This window comes from Phoca vitulina, unplaced genomic scaffold (assembly GCF_004348235.1).
Source record: "Phoca vitulina isolate PV1807 unplaced genomic scaffold, GSC_HSeal_1.0 scaffold12, whole genome shotgun sequence".
Classification (NCBI taxonomy): domain Eukaryota; kingdom Metazoa; phylum Chordata; class Mammalia; order Carnivora; family Phocidae; genus Phoca; species Phoca vitulina.
Genome location: NW_022589715.1, coordinates 22236732 through 22260452, shown reverse-complemented (window position 1 = coordinate 22260452; position 23721 = coordinate 22236732). Strand labels below are relative to the sequence as shown.

Genomic DNA, 23721 nt, shown 5'->3' with positions numbered 1-23721 from the left:
TTGTGTCACATGGATAGATGGTGAAAACCCCACCACAATCAGGATACAGACCTGATCCGTCATCACCACAAAGAAACTCACTCATTTTATAGGCTTTTCTAGGCAGACTCTCCCCCCAGTGTAACCCGTGGCAACCCCTGGTCTGTTCTCCATCACTAATTTTGTTCCTTTTGATACTTTTTGATGTTTGAATCAAGTGAATGCATTATTTTGCCAAACTCTAATAATAAAAGAGGACTCAATAGCTCTTCACTGCCTTTGTAGTTAAGTGTGTGTGCGTGTTAATAGCTTGACAGGTTGCCAATTACTCTTAAGGCAAGAAGGAAGCGGCTCCTGCCTGTACGGGTGGGCCCAGGTTACAAACACGACGAAGAAAGGTCTCGTCCCTCCCCCGCCCCACTTCCCCGCCCTCCCCTCCACCGTTCCACAGACCCAGGGATGTCCTGCGCTTGCGGCCTCTGGGCCGGGGGAGGCTCTGGGGCTCAGGTGCCGGCCGGCCTATCGCCTGTGCCAGGGTGGGTCAGGTGCTGCTTGCTCTTCGATTACCTTGCGCTTGGCAGAGACCTGCTCGTGGTAACGGTCCGAGGAGTCCCCAGGGATCTCGCTGGCCCACAGAGTGATTCCCACCACGGTGTACGCATAGCCGATCACCAGCAAGGGGAGGAAGTAGATCAGCACAGTCACGCAGATGTGGTACCTGCAACGAGGAGCATGGGAGGCGTCCGTCTAAGAAATAACAGGGTGGTCAGAGCTCGACAACCACCTTTCTCAGCATTTGGATGACAAGGCACACCCAGGGAGGCTTGCCGCCTGCATTGAATGGTTGGGTGATACATAAATGGATAAACTAGAGAAAACAAATCTCTTCAACTATGTTTTTCTTGCGGACTCTTTCCATGATAGAGATTCCTGTTGAGATTGAAGAGAAGAATAAACACTGGTGAAAGGGAACTGAATCCGTTGTATACCTATGACAATTTTAGTTGATAGTAAGTTCAATATTCCTTACACTCTCCCTCCAAAAAAACGCAACCTGAGGCTGCATTAATAGAAGTGTAGTCTCTAGAATGCAGGAGGTGCTTGTACCACTCGGTTTATACCAGTCGGATTACATTTAGGCTCAGTTTTGGTGCAGGAGTGTGGGCCAATTTGTACATTCAGATGAGCTACTAAAGGGTTGGTGAGCTCTCATCCATTCTGCATGACAGGTGGATTCACAGGTATAAGAATAATTAGCTTGGAGGAGAGAGATTACATTTATCTTAGAACTAGGATCAGGGGGTGAAAGCACAAAGTATAAGCCACTTCTAAGCCTGGCCCTTAAAAATGTATCTCCAGATGGAAGCTTCCCGGGTCTCTGAGTTACAACTCGCGGGCGAGATACCAACTGACTTGAGTTTGACTGGAACATGGGCAGGAAAGAAACCTTTGCCATGTTAAACCACTGAGATTTTGAGGTTTGTTACAACAGTATACCTTATCCTATTCTGTTTAAGGCAAGGATCTTTCTAAGTAAGACACTCAAATAATTTTTTTGAATTTTGAGAAAGGATATTTTTCTCAGGGGGTCCTTGACTTGTCTGGCTAGTTGTAGCCCCTTTCACCTGATGTGAGCTTAATGGAGAGGCTCAGTCTCCTAATAGTAATAATCGTAGTGGGAACAGCTAATATTTTGGGGAGTTCACTCTAGATCACTGTGCTAATAATAATGTATGGTATTCATAGCAGAAAGGGTAGTTAGATTTTAATTAGTGAAGAGCACAAAGCCAAGCACTCAACTACTCAACTATATTATTCTTATTTGATCCTGAAAACAAATGATTAGGTAGCTACCATCATAATCCCATTTTACAGATGAGGAAACTGAAGGTTAGAAATTAATTAACTTTCCCAAATTCACAGCTGCTAAAAAGAGGAGCTGGGATAAGAATGCAGGACTGTGACCCCAGAACCAGCTTCTTGTCACTGGAGAAAAGTCACCCAATGATATTTTCTTCCACTCTGTTTATGCTTATTCTCTGAAATGATTTTTTTTTCCCCAATAAGGAAAACCCACTTCTTTATTTCATTTCTCTCCTTTATCGGTACTATGTTTTCAATCACTTTTTTGCCCCACAGTTTTACTACTTATTCAGCTTCCTCTGAATATTAAAATTTGCAACTTGAGGACACTTGAAGAGCTCTTAAGTAGTACACCACAGATCAGCAAAGCAGGGTGCTGAGCGCATCCATTTTGTGCAGACAGGCTGCTCCGGTCTCATCAGGCTAGGGGTCAAGGACATGGTGGGAGGACCGTGCAGTCCTCACTTGTGCTCCTCACCCTAGACCAGTGGTTCCCAAACTTGAGCCAGCTTCAGAATCACCTGGGGGGCTTGTTTGAACACAAAGGGCTGGACCACGCCTAGACGTTCCCACTTAGCAGGTCTGGGGTACACCTAAGAATCTGCATTTATTTTATTTTTTATTTATTATTTTTAAAAGATTTTATTTATTTTATTTGAGAGAGGGAGAGAGAGAGCGAGAGAGCGCGCGCATGAGCAGGGGGGAGGGGCAGAGGGACAAGCGGACTTCCTGCTGAGCAGGGACCCTGCCACGGGGCTCGATCCCAGGACCTTGAGAACATGACCTGAGCCAAAGTCAGACACTTAACCAACTGAGTCACCCAAGCGCCCCCTGAGAATCTGCATTTATAACAAATTCCTAGGCCATACTGCTGCTGCTGGTCCAGGTTCAGACTTTGAGAAACACTGTCCTAAATTGATGGCTCTCAAGCCCGGAATCATGAGAATCACCAGGGGAGCTTTTAAAATGATCAGTGCTCAGAGATGGACATTTAATTGGCCTTGAGTGTAGAAGCAGGAAACCACAGTTGAGAAAATTCTCCAAGTTATTCTGATACTTGGTTAGCCCTGAGAAGCACTGTTTCCGGTCCAAGGTCTGCAAGCCTGTTGGAACCCCATTGTTTGAGATTTATGACTTCACTAAAGTGTGTGTTAACCATATTTTTTTAGTTTCTGTATCTGGTGCTTTGAGGTCTGGGCCTTGCTGACCTGGAAAGGACTGTCCCTCCTTGTGCCAGTTGATTCCTAGAGATAACTCGTGCTGGGGTGACTTTCATATACAAACTAACCCACCCAGGGCCCATACCCCCCACCTGTTTTCTCAGGGGCTCTTACACTGTGGGATGCTATCTGGCGGCCATAGTCACCCCAGGGCCACCTCAGGCAGTCAGGGGCGCGGAACCCACGGAAATGATTCAAACTAGCCAATTCTAAGCCTGTTTACCCTGCCTCACCCATTCCTTCCCTGGAACACATAATAAAGTCTTTCCTGAAGTTTCCCCATGCTCTCTCTCTGCCTGTGGCCCTGCGTGGCACATCTGCCCCTTCGTCCTGGGAACTATGAGTAATAAATTATCTTTTCAATGGCAATCATGTCCTCATCTATTGGCCTCACCATACCTGAATAGAAAATAAAACTTACACTTTAAAACAAAGTGCCCTTTGGAAAATCACAGATCAAATTAGACTATTAGGAAAATGCGAAGCTGAATCACCAAACATAACTTATCAACCTTACTTTTTTTTTTCCCCCCAAGTAGGCTCCAGGCCCAGCATGGAGCCCAATGTGGGGCTTGAACTCACAACCCTGAGATCAAGACCTGAGCTGAGATCAAGAGTCGGACGCTTAACTGACTGAGCCACCCAGGAGGTCCCAACCTCTTTTTTTTTTTTTTTTTTTAAGAAGGAAAAGTTATTTTCTTATTTATTTGTAAACAACAAAAAGTATGGACTTAATTTCAGTTAAAAAGTATTATAGGGGCACCTGGGTGGCTCAGTCAGTAAGCGTCTGCCTTCGGCTCAGGTCATGATCCCAGGATCCTGGGATCGAGCCCCGCATCGGGCTCTCTGCTAGGCGGGAAGCCTGCTTCTCCCTCTCCCACTCCCCCTGCTTGTGTTCCTGCTCTCACTCTCTCTCTCTCTGTCAGATAAATAAAATAATAAAATCTTTAAAAAAAAAGTATTATAATCAGGTAGAGCATTAACTTGTCCATTCTAGAACAGGGATAATGAAGAATAACAGAAATATGACTCCGCGATTCCACTTCTAGATGTATACTCAGAAGATTTGGAGGTAGGAACTCAATAGATACTTCCACACCAATGTTCCCAGCAGCACTATTCACCATAGCTCAAAGGTGGAGATAACCCAAATGGCCCTCAAAAGTTGAGTGGGTAAACCAAATGTGGTATATACTTAATGATGGAATATTATTCAGCCATAAAAAGGAATGAAGTTCTGATACCTGGTACAAAATGGATGAACCTTGCAAACATTATGTTAAGTGAATAAGCCAGACACAGGAGGACAAATATTGTACGATTCCACTTATATGAAATATCTAGAATAGGCAAATTCATAAAGATAGAAAGTAGAATAGAGGTTGCCAGGGGCTAAGAGGAGAGGATGAGATAATAGGTACAGAATCTGGGATAATGGAAAAGTTCTGGAAACGGATTATGGTGACGGTTGCAACAATACCAGGAATGTATAATGGTAAATTTTATGTTATATATATTTTATTGCAATAAACTTAATTTAAAAAGTCCATTAAGAACATTCTAGTGGAGCTGGGGTCTTTAGGTCTTCAGATGCACAGTCTTCTGCTCCCTCCAGGAAACTCTCAACAACCTCCCTCTCCAAAATCATAAAAAACCCCAAACCAACCTGTAGGTTTGGTTCTTGGATGGGATCAAAGTTTAAATGCATCCCCCTAAATCTTGCTTAGAAAACCCCTTTTACATAGAAATTGCAAATACTCAATTTAAGCAATGTCTGAGTTATCAAAACTTCTAAATGGCTCTCAGTCAAATGAATGAAACTCCCTCAGTAGAAGATATGAAAATAAATACATTCCTCCCATCTTGACACTTTCTTGGAGAAATTTTATCATATCCTTGTAGTTAATTGGAGATAATCCTGTTTTGTAGTTTTTTTTTTTTTGCCAACATCATTATTTTAGAGAGCTGGCCAATGGAACCTGTGTAATCTTATTATGTGTGGCTCCACGCGATTGTTTGGCTCTCAACTCTGATATTCCCTAGGTTCCTGCCAGGCAGGGTTTTATCAGCTCTCAGAATTAATATCTGCCTTGGGAGAAGAGAAGAGGGGTCAGGGATGCATCAGAGTGAGTCAGAGAGGGGACCAGGAGGGACAGCAAGAGGCTGTGACAGGCCGATGGCTTGGCTGCCTTCCCACTTGATGAGATACGTGCACGGACTCTGATCATTAAATTCTGTTGGTGGAAACAGCACATTTTATAGGATAAACTTGCTGAGTACAGACTGTGTCCTCCCAAATCCTGCAGATTCGCCTGTCCTGAATGCCTTAATGCTCACTAATCCAGGTTTACTTAATGTCTCACTATCTGGAGTCACCTCGTTGTTCAAGCACCAACAGTTCCAGTCTCTGAAATAATCCCCAGCATCTGAAATCAGATACATGGGTGTATTAAATAGTATCCAGCACATCTTCTAATGCACTTCTTGGAGGCTCTAGGTGCCCTGAGGTGGGGGAGGAAGGGGGTTGAGAGGGCAGGGCTCTGGGGTTCCTGCTTTCACTCTAACAAGCAACTCTGCTTTGCTGGGTTTACGTGTGACTTTCTGTGGATGATGCTGTTTGGTGGTGGTGGGGGAGACTTCAGCTGTAACAGAAAGGCTGATGAGCACTGATGTAATCCTAACCCTTATCCAATGCATTAACCCTCTCCACACTTTCCATACCATGTAATCAGCCACTTACTTCTTGAATACCCCCTGTGACGTGCCGCTCACTGGCCATAAAGCCAGCTCCATCAGCGATACCTGGGGCTTGTGAGAGATACGGGCTCCCAGGCCTCACCCCGGATGGGTCAAATCAGAATGTGTATTTTAACAAGACTCCCTGGTGGTTCATTTGCAAGTTCAAGTTTGAAGCACACGGCTCTCCATCTTGGCTGCACATTGGAATCACCTGGAGAGTGCTGAAAAATTCCAGGGCGTGGATCCCACCCTCAGCTTCTGATTGAAGCCTGGCCTGCAGGGCTGTCTGGGCCTTGGAGTTTCAGAAGCTCCCACGTGGTTCTCCTCGCAGCTGGGGCTGAGAGTCGTTGCAGCTGAGCCTCCTGCTGCTGGCACCTGCGGACCGATGCGGTGCCTCAGACTGAGAACCTGGGGCCTGCAGCTTTCACTGCTCCATCCTAGGTCCCGGGCAACAAGCTGAGTCCGCCTCCTGGGATGGTCCTGCAAGCTTGAGGTGACCGGGAGCACACCTGTCCCCAGAGCCTTCTTTGCATCCCAGACTTGTGGGGCCAGCCCTCGTTGGACACGAGCTGAGTAGCTCCCCTTCCTGCCCGTCCGCCAACAGCCCTCGGGCTCTTGCTTCTTAGAGCGTGGTGCTGGATGCCTGCTTGGCTTCTTCCTTCCAAGAACTTGTCTTCTTTGCAGCTAAATGTGGTTTCTTTGTAGTAAAAGGAAGAAAAATCCATACATTTCTTGGTTCACTTTCACTTCTAGATATTAGACCAAATCCCAAAGCCCCTGGCAGCCCTTTTGGAGGCAGATGGAAATGACAGTCTACTAATTCATAAGTTCTGCAAGTGTTTATTCTGCACCTACCACATGCCTGGCCCTGTGTGAAGGGCCCAAGGGTCAGGTCTCGTCACCAGGAGCTCAGTCTGCGGGGGACACAGAGAAATGCCAAGGAATGTGACATGGGAAGTGACAGACAGTGGTTCCCTCTTCAAGCCGAGTGGAGACACTGAGAAAGGTGTCAGAGGCCTTTATAAATACATATGAAATATAAAAAATAGATACATATATCAATAATTTAAAAATTACTCTGACTACCGTAAGCATTTTGTTACTAAGTGTGTGGAGAGGAATGGGAATGCAGAAGTGAGACTCTCGACCAAGCCAATCACGGAAGCTTCCTGGAAGAGGCGTGCTTGGCCAGGCCCTGATATATCAGCAGGAGGCGGGCACTTCAGGGAGGGAGAACAGCAAGGGCAAAGGCACTGACGGAGGATCTTGGCACGGTGGGGTGCTGTGCTGTGTTTCGGACTGAATGGAATGTGGCCCTGTGAGGACGTATCAGGAGACTTGGCCAGAAAGGTAGACCGAGGCCAAATCATGAAGGGCATTATGACAGGCCGGAGAGTTTATAATGTATTCTGAAGTTGATGAAATGGTTTTAAACAGGGAGTGACATGGTCAGATGCTTGTGCTCTGATGGAGGCAGGGCTTGGATGGAGGCCGGCCAGGCTAGAGGCACCAGCCTTTAGGATGCTGGGCAGGGATCCAGGCTGGAGGTGACAATGGCCTGAGCTAGAGCCATGGCAGAATGGGGAGGCGGGGAAGTCTCCGAGGGGTGCTGTGGCTGGTGGGCTTGACAGCCGATGGGGCAATTCAGCCGGATTTCTGGCCTGGGTGAACCGGGGAGAGTGAGGCCAACTGTTGCTGGTATGGGGACCATGGAAGAGGAGCAGGCTTGCTGGGGGAGGTCAGCAAGTTGACATTTGGACATGCTGACCTTCAGGCGGGCAGTTGGATGTCTGGATCTGGCTGGAGCTAGGACAAAACACCTGGATGGAGATTAGATTTGGAGCCCTTGGGTGTCCCCAAACCCTGACAAGATGAGGGGATACTGGGGAGAGAGGAGAGTGGGAGTGAGCTCAGGCAGGAGGGAAGAAGGACGGGGAGGGAGCGGAGGGAAGGGAGGGCGAGTCCAGGGGCTGGTGGAGCCTGTCTGGGGGAGGGGCGTTGGGAGGGTAGGGGGTGGGATGAGGACTGGAACTTGCCTTGTGGTTTTGGAAAGAGGAGGTGAGCAGAGTCAATATTTTCGGGGTGGTCAGCGAAGGCTAGAGCAGGTGGGCTGGCTGATGAGGAGTGAGGAACTGGGGGTAGTAGGTGGAGACTCCATTCTTAAAATGTTGGGTCACGAAAGGGAGGGGAGGGCAGGGGCCAAAGGAAGCCATCTGTGTGTTGTTTGACAAGGCAGAGGAGCCCCCAGTACCCTCCCCTGCTTGTGCCCAGTCTACCCTGGGTTACAGTCATGTGAGTACATGTCCTTCTCCCTGTTCTTCAGAAGAGGGGCCAGGATCAAACCTCTATCAAGATTGCATCCAGCCGGGGTGCCTGGGTGGCTCAGTCATTAAGCGTCTGCCTTCGGCTCAGGTCATGATCCCAGGGTCCTGGGATCGAGCCCCGCATCGGGCTCCCTGCTCAGCGGGAAGCCTGCTTCTCCCTCTCCCACTCCCCCTGCTTGTGTTCCCTCTCTCACTGTGTCTCTCTCTGTCAAATAAATAAATAAAACCTTTAAAAAAAAAAAGACTGCCTCCAGCCATCAATTTGGGGCACAAATGCCCCTAAGTCAGCTTCTTTTAGGATGTGCTTTGACCAATCGAGGCAGATGCTCAAGTGAATTCACTGAATTCACGGAAAGATTGGGTTCACAAAATTCCTACCGCCGAATGGTCCTGCCTCCTGGAGGTAGTCGCTCAGCTCCTGCCTGTGAACGAGACAGGAAATAAAGCACATTTCTTCGTCAGTCACTTCCAAACCATACAAGTCAGAATTTTGATGTGTTCTTCTCCAGGCAACTTTTTATATTTTATCTGCTTCATTAGATGCTATGGTCCTTGGAGGCAGAGCCCAACGGTATTCTTCTTTAATCACCCTTGCAGAAGTGGTACCAATGAAATGTTTCATAGAAAGAGAGCATCTCAGGCTTGGAAGGACATTAGAATTCTCACCTGCTCCATCCCCACACCAGCAACAAGTCCCCCTGAGGGCATCCTCCACAGTAGTGTGTCTAGCATCCACTTGAATGCATGTCCGACAGGCACAGAGCCTGGAGGCCCAAGCATTTCCTACGTTTTCATTTTTTAATCAATAGTTTTCTTGTTGCAAGCACTATATATTCATTGTGGATTTGAAAATATGGGCAAGGGTTAAAAGAAAAGCTTTAGGGGGCGCCTGGGTGGCTCCGTTGGTTAAGTGTCTGAAAACTCTTGGTTTCAGCTCAGGTCATGATCTCATGGGTTGTGAGATGCAGCCTGGCGTGGGGCCATGTGCTCAGTGGGGAGTCAGCTTGAGGACTCTCTCCCTCTCCCCCTCCCCCATTCATGTGCGCACGCGCATGGGCTCTCTCTCCACCTAAAATTAAAAAAATCTTTAAAAAAAGAAAAACTTTAGAAGTTCCTATAATCCCATGACCTTGAAATAAATTTTATTAAAATTGACTAACGTCGTCCCGTACCCACATGCACACACACACTCACATTTATACATACGTAAGTGTATTTTATATTACTTCAAAAATCACACTGTCACAATCCTCTTTTTATGTCAATAAATATTTTTCTATAACAACATTTCTCATGGGTGTGATGATGCCCCATTTTATGGAGGTACATGTGTATTCAGCCTGTCTTCTAATTGGGACATTTGGGTTGTTTACTATGTTTTGATATTTAACTGATACTGTAATTAACATCTTGAATACATGCCTTTGCTCTCATTCTTATTTCCCAAGGATTAATTCACCAGAATTAAGTTAAAGTGTCCTTAAAGGTTTGGTATATCTTGTCACTCGTCAGAGAATACCTGTCAGTTTACACCACCCATGGCCTTGGGGCTTTCCCTTTCCCTGCACAGCGGCACCGGGTGTTAGTAAGTCTTCTAGTCTTCGACAGCATGACAGTTTACTTTTAATATTCTTGATTCATTATGCACTGAAATTTTATAATTATGCTTTTTTATCATTGTCATGTCTTCTTTTCCAAATTGACTGCTTGTTTAATTTGTTTGATTTTACATTGGGGTATTCCTACAGTCCTTACTAATTTGTGAGAACTCTTTATGGCTTCTGTCTATCATATTATACTTAGAATTGCCTTCCCAATACCAAAATCATGAAAATATTCACTCATATTTTCTTCCTGTTCATTTATTTGATTATTTGCATTGTAACTATTCAGTCCATCAGGGATTTATTTTGGTGAGTATATTGACAAAAGGCTCCAAATTGTTTTCTTCAATGATCCCTTGGCTCTGTTTGGGGCTTTCACTCTGTTTCCTTAATCGATCTTTCTTTCTTTCTGGTGCCATCTGCACACTCTCTCATTTTTTGTGGCTTTGTAGTGTATCTTTTCTCCATGACAGTAAATCTCTTCTACTATTTTACTCAGTTCTCCAAAATAAAATATCTCCAGACCTTCACATTTCTTAAGAAGAGGGTCAGGGGATAGTTTCAGTTATTTGCAGCCAGACTTTCAGCTTTCCGGAAGATACCACATGGCAAATTCACCGGCCTCATCTCTGCACTGGCTCTCATGATGTCCTGGTTTCAGATTTTTTCTTGGTCGGCCAGCTCTCTCAGACGAAGAGAACAAAAGAGGATGTGTTGCCAGGAATGGCTCCAGAGTTTGGAAATGCTCTGACAAGAGATATGTAAACAATGGACTCGGCAGAAAGAAACTAGACTCCCTTACCCACACCCCTCCTCCTTCCAGTTTGCTCAGGGGCAGAATGGGAATGGGGTAGAGACGGGAAGAGAATACTCCTACCTGAAATTTTCACTGGTTTCTATGTTAAAGAAAAAATAAACCCTGAATTGCAAAGCTTCTGCACACTTCCCAATGCTGAGAGAAGAGAATAAATCAGATGGTCCTTGATTTGGCTGAGGACTTTATTGTGTTTGGGGACAAGAAAAGATAGGCCAAAAGCTTAATTTGAGGTAGGGAGAAAAATGCTAAACCTGTCTCTGGCGGGGGGTGGGGGGGAGAATATCAACAGTACAAGGAACAAGCAAGAGAAAGAGCGAGCGAGCGAGCGCGAGCGTTCCTGAGCCCCAGGATCGGAAGCAGGGACTTGTGAAAGGGCACCACCAGCGACAACTTGCCCGTGGTGAGAACTGCTCACCAGACTGCAAAGATGAGGGTAGCTGTGAGTAAATTCAAGAAAGAACAATCCTATCCTCTGCTGTAATTCTCTGATTTCTATAATTACTCCTCTAATGTTCTGTAAAATATGCCCCACCCAACAGCTCCGTGTCAGCGGGGCTTTGAGGAAATGAAGGAGGAGGACTGATTTCCAGAGTGGGGCCAAGGGGGCTGGTCAGACATCCTGGTGGCCACAGAGTTCCCATGGTGGGTGAAGGTTCTTGCTTTGGTGGGGTAGGGAATGTGGTGGAGAGGGAGACTCTGTCTCAGGAGGCAGGGAGACAGACATGGAGTCCCTGAGTCTATACTCTGTTCCCTGGTCAATCTTCTCAGCCTGGCAGATCACATCAAATCATGTAGATATTCCTGGAATCCCCATGGTAGTTCTGGAAACCCCAGAACTACACAGCCCAGCTATTGACGTCCGAGAAGACAACCACCACCAGGTGGCGCCAAACTGCAACCATCACCTGGACCAATCAGCGTTTCATTTGGGTTACTGGCATTTCCCCTAACACCACTATGTTAAAGCAGCATGCATTTTATGGGCTTGCATTCATTGTACCCTCCACACCTCACCCCCCAATCCCTCATGATGCCACTTTTCCAGTATGCACTTTGGTCCAGTGTTTACCAATGTAGCATGAGCTTTGCAAGCTTTCTTGGTTCATTACAACCCCACTGAGAGCAAGACTGCATTTTGTCTGTGACATGTTTTTTTCCGAGGATTAGTGAGCACTGATAAATGTTTTGCTGATATCACTCACCCACCCTCAGCCCCTCCAGATAGTTAACTCTCTTGTGCTCTGCTCTGCTTGAGGTTGGCTGACTGTCACTGCAGTGGAATCCTCCTTGCTGGATGAGTCACCAGGGACAGATCTGGGATGAGCTTCTGCCCTGGCTGCCGAGCCTGTAACTAATGCTGAGTGAGGAGGACTCAGACTCGCACAGCGGCACGGACGCTGGTACTTTATCATTCTGTCAAGCACTGAAAATAGATTTTTTTTTGGTGGGGCATTGTTTAAAAACCGCTTCTGTTGGTGCCAACTGGTATCAGTAAACATTTCCTGATAGAAGTAAGTTGCACCAGAAATATGGGTGTTGGTTGGTGGTTACCCTCCCTCTAGTCTGTGGAATCTGAAGAACACTTAAAATAATCAAAACAATCGGGGCGCCTGGATGGCTCAGTCGTTAAGTGTCTGCCTTCGGCTCAGGTCATGATCCCAGGGTCCTGGAATCGAGCCCTGCATCGGGCTCTGTGCTCGGCAGGAAGCCTGCTTCACCCTCTTCCATTCCCCCCTGCTTGTGTTCCTTCTCTCGCTGTCTCTCTCTCTCTGTCAAAATAAATAAATAAAAATCTTAAAAAAAATAATAATCAAAACAATCCTAGTCATGAGAGCCTGTCCACCCTGTCTGGACTAAGTTCCCAGACTCTTGGCCTTCATGCCGAGTGCCCACTTCTCTTGCTCTGTCTGTAATGTTACTCTTCACAAGGCAAATCTTAGTAACAATACCTCCTAGTGGATGGCCAGTTAGTGGCCATTTTCCTTGTCTTTGGGTGAAATCTTCTGATGAAACCTTGCATCAGGCGTGGTACCATGTAAGCAGCTACTGGCTTGTAAAAGAGGCAGAAGTCTCACGTTTTCTAGTTTCATTGTAAAGGTGTTTCTGCAAAGTGGATTTGCCTTCGTGTCATTACCTCTGGGACTTGGGGTAAGAGACAGAGATTGCTAACCCCATTTTATATTGAAAAATTAAGGCACAGGGAAGGTAATTGCCTTGTTCAAGTCACTCAGGGTTGAAATGGGAATAGAAAACAGATCTGTCCTTCTCCCATTTCAATCCTTTGCTTTTTTTCCCCCTTTCTGCTCAGATGAGCTCAGAAGAATTGATAAATGTCACTCAGAGCGGGGAAACCATAGTTTTATAAGAATGAACAACACGTACATCATGCACAAAAATTATCCACAGCATTTCATAATGGCAGGTAATTTACTGAAGAATAGCATAGCTTAAAACATCAGCCCCAGCATTCAGTTTTGTCTACATGGGTGACTTGGAATGTGGCCAAGTCTTAGCTTCCAGTTTACAATGCATTTCCACTGCCTTTTCCTGCCTTGAACCCTGAGCCCAAAGATGCTCCCAGTTGGCTGAAATATGTGGGAAAGACAAACACCCTACTTTCTGTTTCTCAGCCAAAAGTTGCTCAGCACAGACAATAGACCACTACACCACGAGCCATGCAGGCTGCCAGCTTAGAGTTTCCATTAACAAACTGAGCAACGCAATTTATGTGTCTCACAAGAAATATTCAAGGAGACTACGTTAATCAATTTGATGTCTGCTGTGAGTCATATGTGAGAGGACAAACATTTTTAACGTGGGAGTATCGACAGATTCTCATGTCTCTCCAAGCTGGCCAAAGAGAATCTAGTAATTTCTGCACCATCTTTCCTCTTACAAAAAAAAGGGGAGGGGGTCTTTATTGCTGGAATAAAAGCTAAGCTGATCTGTGCAATAGAGACAGAAAGTCTGTATGGGCTGGATGTGGGAAGGAGGCTCCAACCGGGACGGCCCGAGGAGGGCAGTGATGGGGTACGAGAGCAGGACGTCAGAAAAGACCAAGAATTGTTTGCAGTTATTGCTGTAGACAGCTGTTTTGGCTACTTTTTAATAGAGTTCCTATTTTTATTACTTTTACCTATTAAACGAGGCTTCCTGAACTTGACTCTGTGTACGTGCTGGATCACGCCAGCTTTGGCTTTATGAGGGTTGTGTGTATATTGTTAACAAAGTCACCTGTTCAGGATGGAGGCCAGCCCTGTGTTGAGGTAGCACCTTAGTTACGGGGGAGGAACGTGTGAAAGAAGGAGCAGTGTACTTGCCGCTGGGCTCCATTCATTCAGCCATTCGATTGTTCATGAACTCCCTACTTTGTGCTAGAATCTAGGGATACCTGGTGAATGAAAAACACATGGTCCCTGCCCTCGAGAAGGTTATAGTGGGGAAGACCGATGATAAACGAATATAGGAACAAATAAATATAAACCCATGAATGTGTTACATGCATAAAGGAACCAGTGGGGATGGCGATGGAGAATACGAGGCACTCACACTCAGAGGACTCTCTGATGAGGTGACCCGAAGAGTGAGGCAGCCACATAAGGGTGCGGGGTGGAGGGCCTGTGCAGAGACAAGAGCAGGCACAAGGGGTCGAGGTGGGGGCAGGGGGGGCGCAGAGGGGAGCGGGGCACCGGGGACGAGGGATGTCCCCAGGCCCAGCCTCCGGCCCAGTCCCGTAGCCCCACACATTCACTGTGTTTGGGAAGGAAAGAGGCTTAGGAGAGGTGGCACCTTGGTTGAAATGGTTTTCCAACGTGTGATAATCCTGGTTCAAAGGGGGCCCGGGTAGAACATGGCGGCGTAAGGAGCGTACGTGTAACTAAATAGCGCCTTTCAGTACTGACAGGGGCCAGAGAGATACCTAGCCCCGACGGGCCTCCAGATAATAACAATAATAATGACGACAACAGCAGCAACCCCAACCCTAACCCTGCACACGGAGACAGTGTTTGCTGCATGCCGGGCACTGTTCTCAATGCTTTATATATATATGTCGCCCCACTCACGACTCCCTACAGTAATCTTGGTTTTACAGACAATAACATTCAGACACAAAGATTGCAGAGCACTTATGTGCCGTGGCACTCGGAACAGCCCCGGGATGCCATTCGCAGAGACAGTTGTGTGAACAGCACCCCCTGGAGTTGTGCAAGGCGGTTCACCCTGACAGAGTCTAAGCAAGCGGCCCAGGAGTTCTATGTTGTAGAGATCAGCATTGCCTTGGGTGAAAGGATGGTGCCATTCTCATCACATACTATCAAAGGTACATGCTCTCAACATGGCTTATCGCTGTGGATGTTGACTTGGGTCACCTGAGGCAGCATTTGTCAGGTTTATCCACCCTACAGCTACTGCCCGCCCCATTCCACACTGTGCTCTTTGGAAGAAAGTCACCAGGCACAGCCCAAACTTAAGGAGTAGGGAGTTATGCTCCCCTGTAGAGTAGCTACATAAATTATTTGGAATTTTTCTGCATGGGATAATATGGGACAAATAGAACATTCGTCCATTCTTCCTCATTTGCTTATTTATTCAATACTTTATGTCAATATGGACCCATGGATATGTATTATATACTTTGAGTTATAATCCAATACTACTTTATTTTTTTGTTCTAACTGCCCCAGCTTCAGCCACTGGGAGCTCTTCTGATTGCCCCCACGTCTCTTGACTTCCAACATCATTTGTGTGAGTTTCTATGTGTGTGTGTTGGTTCCCTTTGTTGGAGAACAAAGTTAGAAACCGAGATCTGGGTCCTGGGTGATACAAAGCCTCATTACCCTTTCCAAGTGCAGCCATATTTATTTTGTCATTTTCTCCCCCCCACCTCTTATCCTTTCGCCCCCCAAACAATCCCTCCCCCACCCCCAGAGTGAGTAGAATCATTCCGACCCTACATAAAACTAGGGAACTGCCCTCCAGAGATCATGCAGCAGATCTCAAACTAGACCCTAAATCTCACGACTCTGAGTCTCAAGCTTTTTCCAACCACACCTGTGCTCTGCACTCGGTGCTCTTCCAGACTTCCTGCTCATTTAATCCTCATAGCGGCCAGAGGAGATGGATGCTCCTCGTTTTTGCTACTCTGCAGGCAAGGTTGCTGAGACACAGAGAAGTAGCTCCTGCATAGCTGGGCATCTGGTGAGTAGTGGTCGTAGGGAGGAGTGGTCAGACGTGGCCCCGGGGCCCCTGACACCACGGGCCCCACACTTTGGCCATCCACGGCAGGGGCCACAAGCCACTGCCCCCAGGTCGAGTCACGTCACCACCTGTTTGCTTAGGGTTCGTGAGCTAAGAATAATTTTTACATTAATAAATGGTTAAAAAAAATCAAAAGAAGATTATTTCATGTCATGTGAAAACTATATGAAATTCAAATTTCAGGGACCATGAATAACATTTTCTTGGAACACAGCCATGCCCGTTCATTTAAGTATGTCAGCGACTGCTTTTGTGCCACAGCGGCCGAGGGGAAGAGCGGCCCTAGGTCCTGCAAAGCCCGAAATAGTTACTACCTGGCCTCTTAAAATCTGCTGACCCCTTCTCCACTGTACTGCGAAGAGAAGGGGCTGAGTTACCACCATCACCGGGGAAAGCAGTGCAGGCCAGCGCTGTGCCTTCACTGGTCTTATTTATGCTACTGGGATGCTCTCCCTGGTAGCCCAGGGGGGGGAAGGAAGGGTCCAGTTTCTGTCTTCTTGATGAGTTAGCTGCTGAGTCAAAGATGTAGGGAAGGATTAGAGACCTGAGGGGAGCAGTCGCAGGAAGATAGTCCTGCCCTTCTTCAAGGCCCCTCTCCTGCTGCAGGGAGCTTCTCTGGTCTTTGTCACCCCTCCCTTTCCTCTAATCTCCCACACCACTTAGCAACGACTTCGTTTTTGATTACTCGATGCCTTGTACAGTTTTTTCACGCACGTGAGCTTTATCTTCCGAGTTATCTGTAACCTCCCTGAAAGCAGGGACAGTATCTTTCTTCTGCACTCCTTAATTATCAACCACAGATTAAGTATGCCAAAACCCGGCTCTGAACATTGAGACAAATGACCTCCTTGTGCAGGCTTCTGGCTGCCTACCAGATTAGGCATGAACTCTGTAGCTCAAGATGGAGATGGAGGGGGGAGAAGAGGGGGGAAGGAAAGGTCCAGTTTCTGTCTTCTTGATGAGTTAGCTGCTGAGCCAAAGATGTAGGGAAGGATTAGAGACGTGAGGGGAGCAGTCGCAGGAAGATAGCTCAGGACTTCAATAAGGGAGGTGCTGGAAGGTTGCTGGTAGCACTAATGAATACGGCCACACACGAATGAAAACAGCCACAGTGCCTGGTTTCGGGACTTTCACTAGCATTCCTGGGAGATACCAGGTGTTCGAGGGGAGAAAATATAAGAATATGAGGTGGGAATGCTGAGGCCGGGGATAGGCCATGGAGACTGGAAAATGTTGAGAGCAAAGAAATGAATACATTTTTTGAGCCACCCTTGATTTAGCCCCAGCTGCAAGCCAGCAAGTTATCTTGCATTACCCTGTTTAATGCCCACACCAATTCTCTTCAGGTGGGGTTTTATCATGTCAGTTTTGCAATTAAATTTGATGTTGACTGATGTCACAGTACTAACATGTGGTGTGGCCTGGGATTTTAATCGATCTTTTTCCACTCCACTATTCTGCCTTCACACTGTGGAAATGGGGTCCAAGAGGCCCCAGGGTACCACAGATTAGGGGAGTAAGTGAAGCCTTGAAGGGTTACGAGACTCTTTAGCACCCTCATTTCTAGCCCATTCCATGTCTTTCCTCACTGTGGTGCCATTCACCTAATCCCTCCTGGCTGGCCCAGGTGGTGGTGCTTGTGTTCTGCTGAATGTGTCGGTGAAAAGCAGAACCCTGAGGGTACCATGGGCAGGTGTGTGGAGGAGGCCACTCCTTGCTTTCCTCTCTCTCCAGTCCCAGAAAATCAGGAGTGGGAAGGGGACCATCAAGGGTCCAACCTCAAAACCTCTTTCCTTTTCACTATGACTCTCCAGCAAGACCCCTCCTATGCACTGAATGTTCGTGTCCCCCCAGTTCACATGTTAAAACCCCCACCCCCAGGGGGATGGTTCTAGGAGGTGGGGCCTTTGGGAGGTAATTAGATGATGAGGGTGGAGCCCTCATGACGAGATTAGTGACCTTATAAGAAGAGATGCAAGAGAGATGATCTCTGTCTCCACCATCTGCGGATACAGCAAGAAGGGGGCCCTCTGTAAATCAGGATGAGGGTTCTCACCAGGAGCTGAATTGGCTGGCACCTTGACCTTGGACTTCCCAGCCTTTAGAACTGTGAGAAATAAATGTTCCTTGTTGCAGCCCCCCAGTGTGAGGTATTCTGTTGCAGAAGCCCAAAGGACAACCCAGGTTTATTCCAGACTCTGAGTACAATCCTTGGGTGAAAACCTGTTTTGGTGCCAATCGGACAATAACAACAAAAATGTTTTTAAAGATAAGAAAGGAGGTGGCTTCCTGGGTCTAGAATGAGAAAGATGAGAGGTTTTTCTGACCATGTGAAAACCCATTTGCTGTCTTCCATCTCTATGGCCACTGTTCTCCGACAGATTGTGTAAAATAAATCACCATGGGCATGTTTTTAAAAAAAACGATTCCTGGGCCCTACCTCAGAGATTCAGAGGGAGGACCTGGACATGAATTTGAACAACTGCCTCAGGCACCTGCGGCAGGTGGCCCCACCTGCACGTGAAGAAAACAGCGCTCTAAGAGGGAGCCCAAAGTCACCCGCTTAAAACCACGTCAATCCTAATTTAAGTCTAGTGGAGGGCAGTCGTCCAAATTCCTCCCCAGAGACAGATTTGCCAGTGACCTTTGCTGCAATTTGAGAGAAAATGGGTGTCTGTGGCACACAAAGTTGTCTCCGGGGACAGCAGGCGGGCTGGCTGCCAGGGACCCCCAAAGGGCATTCACCTTGGGGAGCTCTCTCCAGTGCAGGGCCTGGCCCCTGGTCCCTCATCTGTCAGCATGCACAGCCTCAGAGGCATGGGCAGGCTAACCATGCTCTCAGGAATCTGATTTGGAAGCCATTTTCTGGGAGAAATAAGCTGCTGGGCAGACTGGATGCCAGCGCTACCAAATCAGCAGGCTGCAGGTCACGTCATCAGGAGGGCGGCTTGCTGAACAGGGCCTCCTGGCATCAGACTCCGAGAGGCCGGAAGGCGGGTGCACACCCCTCCACAGTGAGGATGTGTCGGGGGCGTGGACGCGCCCGCCCCCGGGGGACACCCACAGCTTCTAAGTGCCGGGCGCACCGCCGGTGCCCTGAAGATGGCCTACAAGGTGAGGTCAACTTCAGGACACTTTTGCCCAAGTCCTCAAGGTCTACGGCTCACAGACTTCTCCATTTCATGGAAAAAGTTTAAACAAAACGGGGACTGATGTGGGTTTGTTTGGTTTTTTTTAGTCTCTTATTGTACAAGTAAGGACATTACAAATACTAACCTAAGGGAAGCTAACCTAAGCTAAAGCAAAGGAGACTAAGCTAAGCTAGTGACTACCGTCATCATTACTATATTCAGTAAATTATATTTTAACAACAGAAAGACATAAGCATCATTTCAGCATAGAAGGTAGGCCTTTAAATTAAAAAAAACCTCACTACATTAACAGAGAAAGCTTCACTAGCTGCTGGCATTCGAACAGGGTGTCTGGAAACCACTGAGAATCTGGCCATTGTTCAAGGGCCATCACTGTGTGTCACTGTCTACAGTCACCATCCAGATGAGCTGCCGCCCGTCCGTTTCATTTCTACCTCCTGGCTCCCAACCGCAGTGCCACCCTGCTCCCGGATGCCCCCGACTGGCTGCTGAGGTGTCCCCCAGCTTGCACGGACAGCTCCTGCAACCTGTGTGTGTGCAAGCTCCCAGGGCGAGTCTCCGAGGGTGACTTTATCTCTGAGAGGAGGACGGGGGAGGGGTGAGAAGGGTGGTGACTGGCTGAGGTTGGTCACCAGGCTTGGTGGCTGCATCTTCTGTCTGACCACCACCGAGGGGGTGTGTGTGACCAGGGGCCGCACGGCATGTTGCTGCTGGCCAGGAAGGCAGCAACTGGTGTGAGCCCAGTTACTCGATGGGACGAAGACCAAAGGGAGAGAAAGAAACAAGAGGGACTGAAGGATGAGGGCGTGGTGGTTGCTCACAGGTGAGGGTGCTCCTGGGGCCCTCCTTGCCCAGAGTCAGCTGGACGCCCACGGAACAGGCCTGGGAGGAGGGAGCCATCAGTCTGTGGGGAGGGTGGGCTGACACAGTCTCCCACGTCTGGAGACCACGCTCGGGGAAACAGGAGGACAGAGAAGGGAAACACTTCTGAGACACTCACTCATCTGGTCATTTAATGGGATTCTGGGCGATTCCTTTTCCACAGCCTCACATAGGACCAAGAGACATAGGCCAAATAAAGCAAGGCTCCCAAACCCACCTGAAGGACCGTTTCTGCCCGGCAGGGTGAGGCAGTGACGGAACAGGCTCTGCTCCCCAGCTGGGAAGCCCTTTTCTACCCAAGGGCTTTGAACCTGAAGGCAGCTTCACAACGCCTGAAGTAAATGAAGGACACCTGCTGTGGCCTCGCCCCATTCTGTGCTCTGCCCGAACAAAAAGTCTCTTGGAATTATATGGCACATACAGTGTCTGAGATAGGCCACACATATTAGAATTTATATTACTAATTAGTTATTTTTTAACCATTTATCATGTTACACTGTTTACCAAATGGAAGGAAGTATCAAAGTACTGTTCCCAGGTGCTCCTGCTAAATGGCAGCCCAGCTCACAAGAGGCACCAAGCGTATCTGCAAGGCGAGAAACCACGGACACATGTGTGGACTAGTGTTGTTGGAACTTGCTGCGAGGGAGACAAACTGACAACGGAGTGTCCCTGTGGTCTTCGTTCCCTGAAACTCCACTTCTAGCAAGAGCCCTTCTAGCAAGAGCAAGTCTGCTTTGAGATGCTGGCATCCACCAGGAGCTCCTGGGTGTACCAGGCCTTGTGGGGGACGCACAGCTGGGAACACGTATCCACGTAACGTGGCTCTAGCGCCCCATGCGGCTCCGGGGCCTGTATCAGTTTTGACATGTCTTTTTGAGACATCACATTTCCCCAGCCTGGGGAAATAGGGATTTTTGGAAAAATAGCATAAAATTCAATGTGATCCAGATTTTTCTTTTAAAGAGAGAAATAAAAATCTTTCACTCGTCTTATTCACTAAGAACAGGGATGGTCCCTTGGGGGAGTGTTTTTAGGTGAGAGGGTGGCTTCGGATTGTAGTCTATCTGCAGCCATCTGCCATATAGAGGCCAGGCCTGTTTTGAGGGTGTGTGTATGCATGAGAATTAGGCTCCTTGCATGGAATAAAATGTTTTAGGACTATGAGGGTTGGAGGACCTCAATATGTGTAGTGTGGGTAGGTGACAAGCTCGTCTCGGTTTGCCTGGGATTTTTTGGTTTTATTTATTTATTTGAGAGAGAGAGAGAGAACGCGCACAAGCAGGGGGGGTGGCAGAGGGAGAGGGAGAAGCAGACTCCCCGCTGAGCAGGGAGCCCCAACGCGAACCTTGATCCCAGGATCCTGGGACCATGACCTGAGCCAAAGGCAGATGCTTAACCAACTGAGCCACCCAGGCACCCCGATTTTTAAACCCTGGTTTTAAAACAGAAGGTCTTGCATCCGAGGAAACCCGTCAGTTCCAGGCAAATCAGAATGGTTGGTCACCCTACATGTGGGGGTCCCATGAACCTGCTCCTCTTCCTAGCTGTCCCCTCTCTCACTGGCCTGTGATAGGTCTGATTAGACACTACTCAAGATCCATTCCTTTGAGTGCAGACATTGTTGCATATTAAGCTGTAGACACCTTGGAGAGGGGTGACCCATTAAACCATTACAGCTGGAAACAGCATTCTCCACAGCTGATCACTCCCTCCTCTCAAAACAACTATCTCCTTCCTCAGGGAAATGCAAATTAAGACCACAACAAGACAGCATTTCACATTTACTAGAAAGGCAAAAATAAAGAAGTCTGACAACACCAAGTGTTAGCAAGGACATGGAACAATAGGAACTCTTGTTCACTGCTGGTGGGTGTATAAGTTGGTGCACTCACTTTGGAAAACAATTATCTTATAGACATTATCTTACAAAGTTGAACATGTCCAAACCCAAGCTAATTTCACTTTAAGATATGTGCCGTAGAGAAACCCTTCTACTTAGAACTCAGGGATCATACATAAAAATGCTTACAGCTGCAAAACATGAGTAACCTCCAAAGTGACGACAAGGAAGAGAGAGGATAAATAAATTGTAGAGTACTTACACATGGAATAACATGCAGCAGTTAAAACTACTGAACCACAGATACAAACAATAACAGATGAATCTCAGAGACAAAGTGTTAAGCAAAAAATTTAAACTAATCATGAAAACTACATGAAGTAGGACACCATTTCTATAAAGGTGAAAATCAAGCAAAACTAAGCAATCTGTTGTTTGGGAATGCATACAGACCACCTATGAGAGGGAAGCAGAGAGGGTTTCTATGGCTTAATAATGCTCTAGTGCACAAGACGAGTGCTAGATTCTCATGTTTGATTATTAATATGTCCCATTACTTGTGTATGTGTTATATACATTCATTTGTAAAAACAAAAAAAATATAATAAATGTCCTAGGAAAATAAAAAGGTAGAAATAAAACAAAATATGTCAATGATCATGATAAACGTAGAGACTAAATTCGCTGATTAAAAAGCTGGGATGGTAAGATTATATTTTAACAACAACAACAACAACAGTGAATCTAGCTAAATGCTCTTTATAAAAGATACACATAAAACATAAGGACACAGAAAGAATGAAAGTAAAAGGACAGAAGAAAACATGCCAAGCAAAAGGCACTATGTTAACCTCAGACAAATAGACAGTAAGGCAAAAATTAGGAATATCTAATATCCTAATGTCCAACATTAGCAATCAAGAGAGTCTCTAAAAAACCACCAGAAAGTATAACTTATTTGAATCTGTACAACATAGCTTCACTATGTTATACTATGGGTATATAGCAAAACCCGACATAATTACTAGGATAAATGGATAAATGCACAACCCCGCTGGGCAGGAGATTTTTAACATAGCAAGTGAATGGCAGATGCAGATTGGTGCTTGGATCTGCCTCTGCTATTCTGTCCCTCCTAATTTCCTATGTGACCTTGAACAAGTCTCTTCCTCTTGCTAGACCTAGTTTCTCATATCTGAAAAGAAGGGACTGGACCGTATGGGTAGGATTCCTTGAAATACCCATACTCCCCTGCCAGGAAGTATCTGGGAAAAGACCTTGTCACATGATGGATACTTCTTTTTTTTTTTTTTAAGATTTTGTTTATTTGACAGAGAGACACAGCGAGAGAGGGAACACAAGCAGGGGGAGTAGGAGAGGGAGAAGCAGGCTTCCCGCGGAGCAGGGAGCCCGATGCGGGGCTCGATCCCAGGACCCTGGGATCATGACCTGAGCCGAAGGCAGACGCTTAATGACTGAGCCACCCAGGCGCCCCACATGATGGATACTTCTGAGCCCAGTGGCAGCTGGTGCTCTTTACTCAGTATGTCTCAGGAGAATCTATCACCTGCTGTTTTTCTCCCTGACAGTTTCACCTCCCCAATTCCCCCCACCCCCATCCCACGCAGCTTTACACATACAGAAGTTTATAAAGCTCTTTGTCAGCTCAAGGGCTAATGGAGTAGAAGCACAGCCCGGTCGATCCAGCTTCTGGGAGCTCCATGTCTGGTTTGCCTCTTGAAGTCAATTAGGAGGTGATAGAGTGAGGAAGGCCGTCCAAGCCGACTCTGCTGGAAGGCTGGGATTAATATGGAGCAAGTGGCCCTCCACATGTGGAAGAGGCCATTTGTGAAAGCTGGCAGTCCAACCTCCCTAAGTAGCAATTCCAAGGGCAGCGTGAAGGGACTAACGGGGCATGGTTAGTGTGGTCATAGGGGCTGGCTTTCCTGGCCTTGATGGTCACCGGTGTAACACCGGGCTCCCTGCGGCTGGTCTCTCTATGTCTTCCTCATCTCTACAGTGGGATGGGGGCTGGGTTC

At 47.2% G+C, this 23721-nt stretch overlaps 1 protein-coding gene across 1 annotated transcript in view; it reads right to left on the bottom strand.

The window, feature by feature from the left end:
* TACR1 (tachykinin receptor 1) overlaps positions 1 to 23721 on the bottom strand; it is a 149162-nt gene that overhangs the window by 6269 nt on the left and 119172 nt on the right. Inside the window, exon 3 of the mRNA XM_032410602.1 lies at positions 547 to 697. Coding sequence (XP_032266493.1) covers positions 547 to 697 — 151 coding nt within the window. The remainder of the gene's footprint in view (positions 1 to 546; positions 698 to 23721) is intronic.